At 42.2% G+C, this 12474-nt stretch overlaps 1 protein-coding gene across 1 annotated transcript in view; it reads left to right on the top strand.

The window, feature by feature from the left end:
• Positions 1–12474, top strand: part of apoba (apolipoprotein Ba) — a 33707-nt gene that overhangs the window by 3647 nt on the left and 17586 nt on the right. The window contains exons 5-15 of the mRNA XM_074692574.1: positions 322–463; positions 891–1043; positions 3394–3518; positions 3587–3663; positions 3755–4211; positions 4318–4462; positions 4546–4692; positions 4779–4990; positions 5175–5367; positions 5972–6142; positions 6347–6550. Of these exons, the coding sequence (XP_074548675.1) occupies positions 322–463; positions 891–1043; positions 3394–3518; positions 3587–3663; positions 3755–4211; positions 4318–4462; positions 4546–4692; positions 4779–4990; positions 5175–5367; positions 5972–6142; positions 6347–6550 (2026 nt within the window). The remainder of the gene's footprint in view (positions 1–321; positions 464–890; positions 1044–3393; positions 3519–3586; positions 3664–3754; positions 4212–4317; positions 4463–4545; positions 4693–4778; positions 4991–5174; positions 5368–5971; positions 6143–6346; positions 6551–12474) is intronic.

The raw sequence follows: 12474 nt of genomic DNA on the forward strand, positions 1-12474 counted from the left end.
AGCTTTTTAAACCCCCCTCCAACTGGTAACACTTAAAAACCATCTCGCGACCTCCGTTAGGTCAGGACCTCACAGTTAAGCCTGCAAAATTTCAGACAAATTTAACCAAATGCTTATCAGAATCAGAATCAGAACCCTTTTTATTGACATTGCACAATGTACAATGAAATTTCAAGCAGCATCCATGTATAACATAGTATCATCAAGATGTAAAGTAAACTGCAACTCTGCAAGGAGACTATGGACAAGTGTTTAAGTCAGATGAAAAAAAAGGACCTGATAATTTTTTTTATGTAATAAACATTGTCCTTCTCCACTCAGAAATCCTCTGAAGTTCTCTGCTTCAAATTTTGTCGATCTCTTCCCTGAGATGGACGAGCCGGTCAACATCCTCAACATAAAGAGGGGAATCATTTCAATGCTCATGGCGCCCCTGCTGAAGGAGAGTCAGGACCGACACATGGTGAGTAACTCCTCCACGAATACAGCACTTGAAAGGCTGGCTGAGTATATACACTGTTACTGTGGTTTCTGTTTGACTTAGCACTTAAAACATACTCCCCATGTTAAGAAGCTATAGAAGGATGGTTATGTGCACATTGCATTCGTGCAAGAGGAAAAGGATCAGTGTGCACACCATTTCACTGACCTGAAACATAAGCCAAAGGTCAAAATGTGATAAATTCATTGTTTATCTTCTTTTTCTTGCTGCTGCACCTTTGTGAAGTGCATTTAACCACCCCCACCACTGCCTTTTTCTACATTCAGGTGAAATCTACCTTCAGATCAAACATGTTGCTGATACTCTGCCGTCATATCACAGAGGGACTCAGCTTATCAAGCTTTAGCCTCACCTCTGGTTATCTGAGCTCTTCTGTTGTCTGTTTCAGATGACTGTGCATGGCCATTGTTTATCACACTATGAAGTAATCCATGGAACGGATACCACCACAGATGTGAGCGTGTCCAGATCTCTGACCGACTGTGACTATTTCACTAGCAGAGAATCAGCAAACAGCCCTCTGGCCCTGCTGCAAAAACTGGTGAGTCTGTCTTACTGCAGCCTTGGTGCATCTTTGATTTTCCTGGTATTTGGAGTCCTGCGCTGTGCAAGCCATGGCTTTATTTCTGCTTTTTACGATTGATGCCACAGCATTAAGCCAGTTTTCCTTGTGACAATATCACATTAAATCTACTTCTGCAGGGAACTTCATTACTTTTTTTTTTTTTACAAAAGTTTTCACAATAACTGCTAACTTCATCTTTTAGCACACTATCATGTATCTCTGATGAGACTGTATATGAACTGAGACCAGTCATAAAAAGAGTGAGACTGTGCGCGCTGCCTCTGTGGACGCTGTTTGTCTTCAGCTGTTTTTTGTAACTTCACAGACATATTTATCACAGCCTGTAATTGTTAATTCAACAACTTAGTTTGCTGTCACAAGATAAGGCCTTAAATTAATTTAGAGCTTAAATCTTGTTAATTTATGGCTTAATTTGCAAAAATGTAAAAATCGTTTTCTTAAAGATTATAACTCCTACTCTTGCTACTTTGTTCTCATTTAATCAAACTTTATTTCACAGCTTTAGAAAAGTGAGTCTGTTCTCATAAATTAAACTTTTTTTTTCTAATTTGACCCCTGTGTCTAAACATTTCTTGTAATGAAAGTTTAATCCTGCGATAATAAGACCAGTTTTTAAGCCAAGAACCTTTTTTAGTATCTTATTTTTTCACCCTCAAAGCGGCTTTAATCCTCTGCCATTGTTTTGGAAACAACTTGAAATGATTCACGCTCTTTTCACACACGAAGCTCTGACATTTTCTGGATAATTTATGCACCTCATGTTGATAGATCTTCTGTGTTGAATCACTCTGGTTTGCAGACAGGTGCTGGGTATTGCATTATCGTGGTGACTGTTTCTGTATTAATACAGCTGCTGTATGGATGAGAACATTTCTGCAAGACAAACACAAGGCGGGAAATAATTTACACGCAGTTAAGGCAGGCAGTTCTGAGCATGAAGCGCAGGAGGTTTGCTCAACAGGACTAATGTCTGTGAATTTTCCAGAATGCGATCTGCTGTGCACCAAGGTTATAATAGTTGACTAAAACGAAACTAAAAACAAAAACTAAAATTTAAAATACATTGCAGTTAGCTCAAACTAATTAAAACTAGAAAAGAAAACAAAAACGATAAGTAAACTGAAACTGTATCTTGTGTTCACAAAACTAACTGAAACTAACTAAAATTATAGACAAAATTTCCTTAGTTATAGTTTCTGACAATATTTATAGCCTTTAGGATTTAAATTAATCCGACACATTTTCCCAACCAATTTTACGACTGTTTTCAGCAGTTGTTAGTGCCGTACGGCACCATCACAGCGATGTACTGGGGCGTGCTTATTTACTGCACTGACTGGCTGTGCACTGTGCTGCAATGAAACGTAGTGGAGCAATGAATTAGAGCATCTATAATAGTTTAATTGTTACAGAGTCCAAGTTTTTATTTATTGAAGCTCATATTATATTGTTTTACGTAATTAATGTTTATATTTTTTTATATTAAGTTTATATTATTTTCTTGTGTTTAAGGCAGCAGCCAACAGTTCAGTATCAGCATTGACTGAGCAGTGAGCACTATGTTGGACTTGAAAATAAACAGTATGACAAAATATTTACTCTGACCTTTTTGAATCCTGCACCTGGTTAATAAGGTATGAAAAACTAAAGCTAAACTAAAATTAAACTAAAACTCAACTAAAACTAAACTGAAACTAAACTAAAACTAAGCCTTGTTGCAAAAATCAAAACTAAATAAAGACTAGAATGCCTGCTCTAAAACTAACTAAAACTAAACTATAATGACAAATCCAAAACTATTATAACCTTGCTGTGCACTCATCAGTTCATTCTTACAGATTCTCCTTCAGAAAACTTGCAGGAATAAAATCTGGATAAAGCTTTAACAAAATGAATCGCTGAGCTCACACATGCAGCTGAACGTAATGTTGAGAGACTGTCAGGAGTGCAGTGAAGCTCCAGTTGTGAAACTTGTACTTTGTTTGAGATAATTTGTTTTGGAAGTCTGACAAACGCTCAAACAAATCACCCACCAGGATTTTATGGATCAGCTCAATCGAAAGGTTTTGAAGAGGGATCACGTAACAGGAGTTAGTAGCAGCTTGGTCAGTAGTTGGCTCAGGAAACTAAGGGTCACAGTTACACTTTAATGTTAAATTAGATAAGATTAGAAGAGATAGAGAGGTTAAATTAGTACAATTTCTTCATAGGTTATGCCACCCCTGCTTCAGTGAGGCCGCCTGTCAGGAAAGTCTGCCACAACTCATAACATTTACAAACATTAACAAAGATACTTTGTTTCCAGCATCGGCCTTTGTCTAAACTGATCTCAAGTGCACAAATCTGCGACTACAAGTTTGACAAGAAAGGAAAGCACGCCACGGAGGCTGTGTGCGAAGAGAATCACATTTACCTGCCCTTCTCCTACGGGTAAGTCATCATGAGTGCATATTTCTGCTCGGCACATTTCACCGGCACTGAACCAATCTGTGCTGCAGGGATAATGGACTTTCATCAGTGGTGACCCAGGAGCTCCGCTTCCAGAACTCCAAAAGGATCAACAACCGGGTGTTTGGTGAGAGGTCGTTTCAGGCTGGGATTTATTCACAGTGGGACACTGAGCAGAGCATGAATACTAAACTGTCATTGAACACATGTTAACACAGATGTGGACTACAGCCAAAGCAAATCACTCCTTTTCGATGACCCCGATGACAAAGCCCCGGTTCAGACGAAGGACGCTGTCCTGAGCACCATGAAAGACCTGATGGATCTAGCCAGCACAGACCAAGGGCACAAGAGGACCAGTCTCTTCCATAAGCTGGTGTCCGGTCTGCGAGTGCTGAGGAACGAGACCCTGAGCCCCACGGTCACTGATATGAGGGAGATGTCAGTCTGGCTCACCCTGCAGGCTCTGTTCCAGTGTGGGACTTCAGAGTGCACCAGCGCCATCCTGCAGATCATCAGGTCCGTTGAAGGGGTGTCCCTGGAGGTGGATGCTCTGGTCTACGGGCTGAGTCTGCAGGCCAAACCTGATGCTGCACGAGTTCGAGATATGCTCAGCATGGCTGAGTACAAACAGAGCAGGGCGATCATGTACGCCCTCGCCAACACCGTCAAGAAGTGAGTCAAAAATAAGAGACATTGCAAATCAGGAGAAATATTTCAAATCAGGATGAAACCAGAAAAAGAGCATGCTAATGGTTTAATCCTCTGTCCCTGTCCCCAGGTTCCACGCTGGAGAGGTCACTCCGGTGGTCACAGACGTGTCAAAGTTCATGGAAATGCTCTTGAACGACTGCTCTGGAGAAGTCCTCGACACAGAGTCTGACTTTCCTGCTGACCCTGAAGAGTTGTCCTTCCTTATCCTGAGGGTAATGTTTAACAGTCTGACTTCTTTACTTTACAAACTGAGGGGATCTGTGTCTCATATTAAAACCTTTTCCTTCACCTGCAGGTCATTGGGGTCATGGGTAAAGCCATGCAGGATGTGAGCCCCAGTTTGGTTTCCTCAATTTTGCGCTGTGCGGAGAAAACAGACATCCCATTGTCCAATCAAAAAGCAGCTTTACGAGCTTTGAGGTTGATGGAGACCACTGAAGAGGTGTGTTTGCTTCATGTTTGCATTTAAGTCTTTAAAGCAGGCTGATTTGTTAGAGCTTATTAAAAAAACAGTAATTCATCATTCAGGTCAAAGATGTTCTATCAAGAATTTACCTTGACCCGCGGAGCCCGGTTGAAAAACGTATCGCAGCCTACCTGCTCCTGATGAAGAACCCAGACCGGGACTTGGTCGGAGATGCTGTGTACAGTTTGTCAAACCTTGAGGATGAGCAGCTGTGGAGCTTTGTGGTCTCCCACCTGAGGAATATCCACAAAGCCAACATACCACAGAAGAAAGAGTGAGTTATCCACCGGCCTGTTGTTTGGAAACAGAGAAATTTCGATCATCCTCTGAAGACAAATCTTGTGAATACTGCTGTATGCTTGCACAGATTTGCAGCTTTTTTAGATAAAAGAAATATGGAATAGAAATGCTGTTGGTTTCTGCTCACATGTTAAAACTTTTTTATTTTCTTTCAAAAGAATTAAGGAGTACATTGAGTCCGCACTGCAAGACCGCTCGATACCTAACAGCATGTCCTCAAACTACAAAGTGGACTCTCCTCTGGGCTCCGTACAGAGCAACATCATCTTCGACAACATGAACACCTTACCCAAGGAGGTGATGCTGGAGACCACTCTGAAGGTTTTTGACTACAACTACGACTTATTTGAGGTATGCCTGAACTTAAATGTTTTATTACGTAAATGTGGATATATGGAGCCAAAACGATGACTTTAATGTTTGGTATTGAAAAATAAAATTTGGTAATCAAAACATATCCTGAAAGTGAAAATAAGGAACATAAGCTCAAAAAATGTGAATTATGAAAAAAAGATATATTGGTATCAAAACAAGTAATGGCAATCACGCCCCCCTCGCCCTTCCCCTGTGACAAAAAGTTGAAACTAAAAAAACAGTAAGAGAAAAGAAATATGTGATAAAAAAAGAAAAACATTATTGAAATTGTAAACTTACATTGATAAAACAGTGAAATTAAATAAATGTAATGTGTTTTTATTTCAAAAACATCAGAATGTAAAACATTTATGAAAATAAATAACATTCAATGTTTGTGTTTTTAACTTTAGCAAAACGTTATCCATGCCATTTTTTTATGATACACATTTTTCAGTGCCAATGTTTCTTTTTTCAGTTTCATGGTGAATTTTTAAATGCCAAATTTTATTTTCAATACCAAACATTAGAGTCATTATTTTGGCTTCATATGGATATGGCAGACAGAGCTTTTTGACTCATCAAAATTTCCCTCTTCAAGGTTGGCGTTGAGGGAACAGGATTTGAACCAACGATTGAAGCTCTCTTTGGAGAAAACGGGTTCTTCCCAGACTCCATCTCCAAAGTTGTGTACTGGGCCGGAGAAAAAGCCGAAACGCTCAGAGAGACCTTGGACAAATTTGCTCCTGACAAGGACAGAATAAAGAGACAGGTGAAGACTTCACAAACATGTTACTTGATTTGCTTTTGCTCTGTTGACCAATCTGGCTCCTGTTGTAGAAATGCTGATCTATCATCCAACTTTGTTCAAACTCAGTAATGCTAACTGTGCTTTTTTTTTTTTTTTTTTTAAATTAAACCTGTGTCACTCATACCTGTCCAAAATTTGACATAAATACTTGCATTTTATCCCCAGGTCCCACAGGGCCTCCTGTCAGATATCACCTCCAGCTTCCAGAAGCTCATGGACAACCTGCGTTTCTCTTCCAAACCCGAGGCCGTCGCCTACCTGAAGCTTCTGGGAGATGAGATCGGATACATGAAGCCCGACGACTTGGGGAAAATGATGGGGGCTCTGTCCATGTACTACCATGTGTTCATCCGGGTACTGCCTGCAGAGGTAGGATATTTGAAGTCCTGGCATTAACTTTGCAACAAACAAAAAGAAAAATGTATTATCAACAAAAAAGGTATCCTAGAAATCCTTGAAGAGTGTGTTAAGTGTGTAAAACATGGATATAAAGACACAATCCTGGGTGTTCACACTAAGGGCTCTAATTTTGTGGCGCAGTGCAGGGGGCGCAAGCCTGGCGCTCTAGAAAAACGCTCTGCAAATACACTACAACTCAAATGTTTCCACAGGACACTTAAAAGTGATGCACATCTGCTGGCGCGTTTTTCAGTCACAGCTCTATTATGGTTCTCTTTCCATCAGTTGTATGAGGAAATGAGATAAAAAAGTGTTTTTGATGTATTTAACATTGTATTACATTATATGCACAAATCGCTCCACATTACCGTGAGGTGGCTTCAGCATTTCCAGTCACCAAAAGGAGTAGAACGTGACAGTTGACGGTGTTATGGTGGCAGAGTTTAAATAAATAAGGTATCTACTGGAGTTTCTTAAAGTGTCTTTTAATGATATACGGAGAATCATCCAGGTATATAGTACAACACCATGTAGCAAGTCATATAGAGGCTTTAAAATATGAGTTTTTATTTCAAGTTTAGTTGATCCTGAAAACCAAACACAGTCACAATCACACACATTTGACAGCATGTTCTTTTTTGTACAGTATCTTATACTGTTTTCTAACACAAGATACAACTTTATAAAAACAAGTATTTTTCTTTTTTTGTATTTTTAATTTCTGTCATTTTTTGCCAGTGAACCGGCTACTTGGGAGAAATCAAGAGAATCAAGAGAAACCCCACAGAGAAATAGGAACATGTAGGGGACAGGGGAAGTGAGGAGAGATGCTTCTTTACTTCCAGCAGCGAGGTTTCCTCAAGTCCAGAAAGTGGTGAAATGGCTTGAAGGTGATGGTCTAGGTTTTGTTTATGTCTGTATGTGTGTGGTTTTTTTAATGTTTGCCAGTTAACTGGCTACATGGGAGAAACCGGAACACCCGGAGAAAACCCAAAATGAAATTAGGGGGTTGTTGGGGAGAGGAAAGGGAGGGTAGGGGAGGAGAGATGTTTTCTTTACTCCATGCAGCGTGGTTTCCCCAAGCACAGAAAGTGACGAAATCGCTTGAAGATTGAAGGCGACCGTCTTGGTGTCTCCTCAGCTCCAGCTGCTGCTGCAGCTTCAACTAACCCTGAAGGTCCAGACGTCTCCTCAGTTGTTGGAGTTTCATCTGGTTCCTCAGGTCTAGAAGGGTCTGCAGCTTCCTCCATTGCTGTGGCGTTGGTCTCCACATTTTGCTCTTCTTCCTTCCTGGCTTGGAGCTCATTGGTCAGCTGGGTGTTTTGTGCGACCAGTTGAGCACACTGTCCACACAGCTCCTCCAGCTCTCGGCGGTAAAAATCCTCCTTCTCTGAGCTACTCTTCTGCAGGGCGCTGATCTCCTCTGTGAACCTTTCCCTGATGACACCGATGTCAATGCTGATTTTGTTCATTTCCTGCTGGTCTTCAGCGATCTTGTTGCGCAGGAACGTGACTTCATCTTGGAGCTTCTTCTGCTCCCTCTCAGCCACCTGTTGCTGGGTCAGAAGTTCGGTTTCGAATTTCTGACTGAGCTCCTGGTTTGAGGCTTTTAGCTTCTCCATTTCTTCCTGGAAAAGCCTTAGCTGGACGTCTTCCTCCTGAAGCTCTGCTGTGCAGCACTCTTGGCTGGTTTCCTCTTCAGCTTCTCTGGGCTCCTCACTTGCCTCCTGGATGTGAAGCTTTGTTTTCAGCTCCTCCAGCTCGGTCTGATACATCCTCTCCTTCTCAAAAGCAGTCTGCTGGAGGACACTGATCTCCTCTGCCATCCTCTGACGCAGGACGTCCTGTTCAGCTCTCAGGGCCAGTATCCTCTGCTGGTCTTGTGCAGCTCTTTCAGCGTGAGCCTGGTTTTGCTGCTCAAGCTCCAGTTTAAGGGCTTCCACCTGCTGTTTGGTGGTCTGGATGTCAGAGTCATACCTGAGGTTGAGTGCCTGGTATGAATCTGTGGTCCTCTGCAGTTCTTCCTGGAGGGCGCTGATTCTGTTGGCCTTCTCTGTCAGCTCTTTGTTGAACTTCTCAGTGCTGACTAAGTGAGCCACCTGCAGCTCCTCGTAATCGGCATGAAGCTCCTTTTTCTTCTTTTGCCGGCTGGTGTCTCTCACTTTCTCCGCGATGTTGAATGTGGAGAGAGTTTCTTCTGAGCTGTATCTCTGAAGACTCTTCAGTTGTCTTTCAAACTCCTTGCTCTTGTTGATGAACGCCTCCTTCAGCTGTTTCTGTCTGTCCAGATTTTCTGTGGTGGCATCCAAGTCCCGTCTGAGCGAGAGGTTTCTGTTTTCCACCTCTCGACGCTTGGACCTCTCTGTCTCCAGCATTTCAGAGAGCTCCCTTACTTCCCTGCGGAGTTGATCCATCTCTCTGTTCTGTTGGTTGGAGTTTTGATGGTTTGGGTTTTGGTGGTTGGGGTTTCTGGGATTGGGGTTTCTGGGGTTGGGGTTTTGAGGATTTTGAATCCTGTAGTATGTCCTCCCTGTATTTCTTGATCTCTGCATCTTTGATAGTTTGATAGTCAGAGAGTGAATCCACTTGAGAGACTGTGTCTTTCTAACATGCAAGCTGCTCGAAGTCTTGGAATGAACTGACTGCCTGTACCTCTGCACCTCTATTTATAGTCTTGATGATGTCACAGTGGTCCCTTTGGCGCTGATGATGTCACAGTGGTCCCTTTGGTGCCTTTATCTTCTTGTTTACATTCAAATTCAAAATCTGTGATTGGAATGGAAAAAAAAACTGCCATGGTAACGGAATGCTTGGGCTGCAGGTCACCTCCTGAGGGGGCGGGGCAAACTTGAGCTCATTTGCATATTATGTTCCGAGGATGAAACAGCTCACTGAGAAATGCAGTTATATAGAGGGATTTTCTGCAGGCCTGAATTAATGATCATACTGTTTTTGGGGGGGAGGGAAACCCTTCATACATGATTTGGGGACATCATATTTCTAAATCAATTATTATTATTTTTTAAGTATAATAACTCCTCTTTAAACACTTGAATAGACACCTTTAATTACACCTAGAGTTGCTCAATATATATATAGAAGATAAATATAAAGAAATAGTAATGGAAACACTACATTTTTGAAAATCCTCTCAAATTTCGATAACAAAAGTTTTTGTGCTCTCATGAGGTGGTTTTTCAGATGTTTTGATATTGAAGTTTCAGGCCAAAGTGTGATGGAAACTGCAATTTTGCACAAAAACATGTCACATTGTCATAACAGCACAGCTCCCTCACCTCCTCGTACGTGTCCATAACCACAAACATGGACTCCAGCGTTCATATTTTAACAGCTCTGCCGTAAGTTTTGTGTTCAGTGCTGATGTTTGTGTGTTTGACCATCAGTAGTGAAGGCATCAGGACGGCTGTGAGCGGGTCAGAGTCAGAGAGGAGCAGGATGAGGTCTGTGTGTGTGAGTAAGAGTATGTGAGCTGGTGGTGATTTCCATTCTGTGTTTTGTTCTGTCTGCTTCTAAGTTGGCGTGATCATGGCCGACAATTTGACCAGAGAATAAAAACGCTTATGTTCATGAATTGGCATTATCATGAGTACATTGTCTGAAAGGACTTCACTTTTTATTTTATTCAACTTTTGCACAATTCTAGTTGTAGTGGAAACGCAGCTAATATCACAGAATAGAATAAAACTTTATTGTCACTGTAACAAGTACAACGAAATCAAAGTCATAGCTGCAATCAAGAAATCAAAAGTAAGAAAGTGTATACAAAGTGCAAAAAGGTCCATAAGAAAATAGATGCTTACAGCTTGTCCATCATTCTCCAGTTCAGCCAGCCTCCACCTCCACAGGGTCCAGGACTGAGCTTCTTCTGCAGTCTGTTCAGTCTTTGTCTCCTGGATCCTGTCTGCTCACAGCAGGTGAAGCTCTTCCAATGTGGCGTTGGTGTCCGATGATAACTCCGTTAGCCATGTCCTTGAATAGCATGATGCTACTCTGCCCTCTGGTATTCCCTCTGTAGCTGGGTTAGCATGGCTAGCTCGTCCATCTTATTGAACATAGATCTTACGTTCCCAATAACAATGGATGGAAGGACAGGTCCATGTCATCACTTCTTAGCTCACACCTGAGAACCAGCACGTCGTCCTCACCTCCTTCTCCTCACATTGTGGGGAAACATCAGGCCTTACACCAGTTAGCATTGACATGCTACAGGCTGCTAACAGCTGAGTTCACATGTAAACAATGTAGCCATGGTTACATGTACATGCCACGATGAAAGCGTTGGATCCAACAACAGAGGAAACTATGTTGAGCTTCTTTCTCTCATTGCTGAGAGCAACACGGATTTGCATTACCACCTGTCCACAAATTAAGTGTTTAGTGGGACGTCGGGTAAAATACAAAATGACCTGATCAGTGCTATTGCTGAAGTGATGGGAGAAGAGATAAGAAGTGAAGTTAAAAAAGCACCGTTCGTCTCTGTTACGTTGGATGAGACGACAGACGCGAGTAACGCAGCACAGCTCGCACTGATCCTGAGTTATGTAACCGACACAGGTGTCAAGGAGCGATTAGTCCGATTTGAAGATGTTACCAGTGGGAAGGGTGCCGATGACTTCGCAGGTCTTATCATCAGATTTTTGTCGGAAAATGAATGTTTGGGTAAAGTTGTGGCACAGTGTTTGGCGGCGCAGCGGTCATGTCTTCTGGATTAAATGGGTGCAGGCTAAAGTTAAGGAGAGAGCACCTCTGGCTCTATCCATACACTGCTATGCACATCGGCTCAATTTGGTACTGACTCAAGGGGCCTCAAAACTTAAAGAATGCAAGATCTTTTTCGGTCACCTAAATGGCCTTGCAGCATTTTTTTCTAGATCGCCTCGGCGCACACGTCTACTGGACGAAATCTGCGAGCGGCGTCTCCCTCGTGTGGCACCAACACGGTGGCAGGGATCAGTCAGATCAGTCAGACCAATCAGACGCTGTGCCTCGGCCGCAGGGCATTTAAAGGCGAGGATAGGCGCTCATTTGATTGGTGAAGACAGCGCTGCGGCGAAGGCCGGCGCAGGGCAGGTGCGCCTGCGCTTGTGCCTGGTCTACGAAATTAGAGCCCTAAATGTGCAGATTTTCAAACCTCTACATATTCTTATATTCTTATTTACTATGTTCTTAAATAAGCATGAGAACTTCACAAGATCTTTACTAGACTTACTAAAATCATGGGGTCACCACATACCGATTCGAGGGGTGGGCCTCAAACACCAGGTCTGCCCATAGCTCTGCCCCTGATAGGCCTCCAGAGGGCTGGACAAACGGGCAGGAAGGAAGTTTGTGGTGGTTCTTAAAAAATAGCGAGGTCACTGTACGTCATGTTTAACAGCATTTGTTACACTGGCTAGTAACACAGACAGGATGTGATGCACCATTTGGTGGATGAAGAGTAAGAAGGGTGCTTATTGTACACTAAAAAATTTGTACTGACAGATGTTTAGAGCTTAAGAATCTCAACAAATAGAGGATCAGACTTATCAGGCAAAATAGGAGCTTCTTATTGACAAAGGCCACTGAAGCTTCACCAACAGGATGAGTGAGCAAGAAAGTGCTACTGTCCTAAATGTTAAGTCACTGAATTATTCTTATTTACATGTATTAATAGGTATTTTTCCAGATGTTACAGTCCAATACCGTATTCTATTTCCTAGTCAGCAGAAATGTGACGTTGTTGACCCAACATAACAGAGACTGTACTCTGTGACATTGCAGAAGAGCCCTTGGAAGAATACAATCCAATCGATATCAGTGTTTACTGTCAGTTAGAAATGGGACAAGTTTGGTTTCTGGGTAACCTTCATTTTTGACCTGGTCCCTTTCCTGGC

The sequence above is a fragment of the Halichoeres trimaculatus genome, unplaced genomic scaffold (genome assembly GCF_033239565.1).
Source record: "Halichoeres trimaculatus isolate MK-OKI-2021-1 unplaced genomic scaffold, fHalTri1.1 fHalTri1_scaffold_17, whole genome shotgun sequence".
NCBI lineage: Eukaryota > Metazoa > Chordata > Actinopteri > Labriformes > Labridae > Halichoeres > Halichoeres trimaculatus.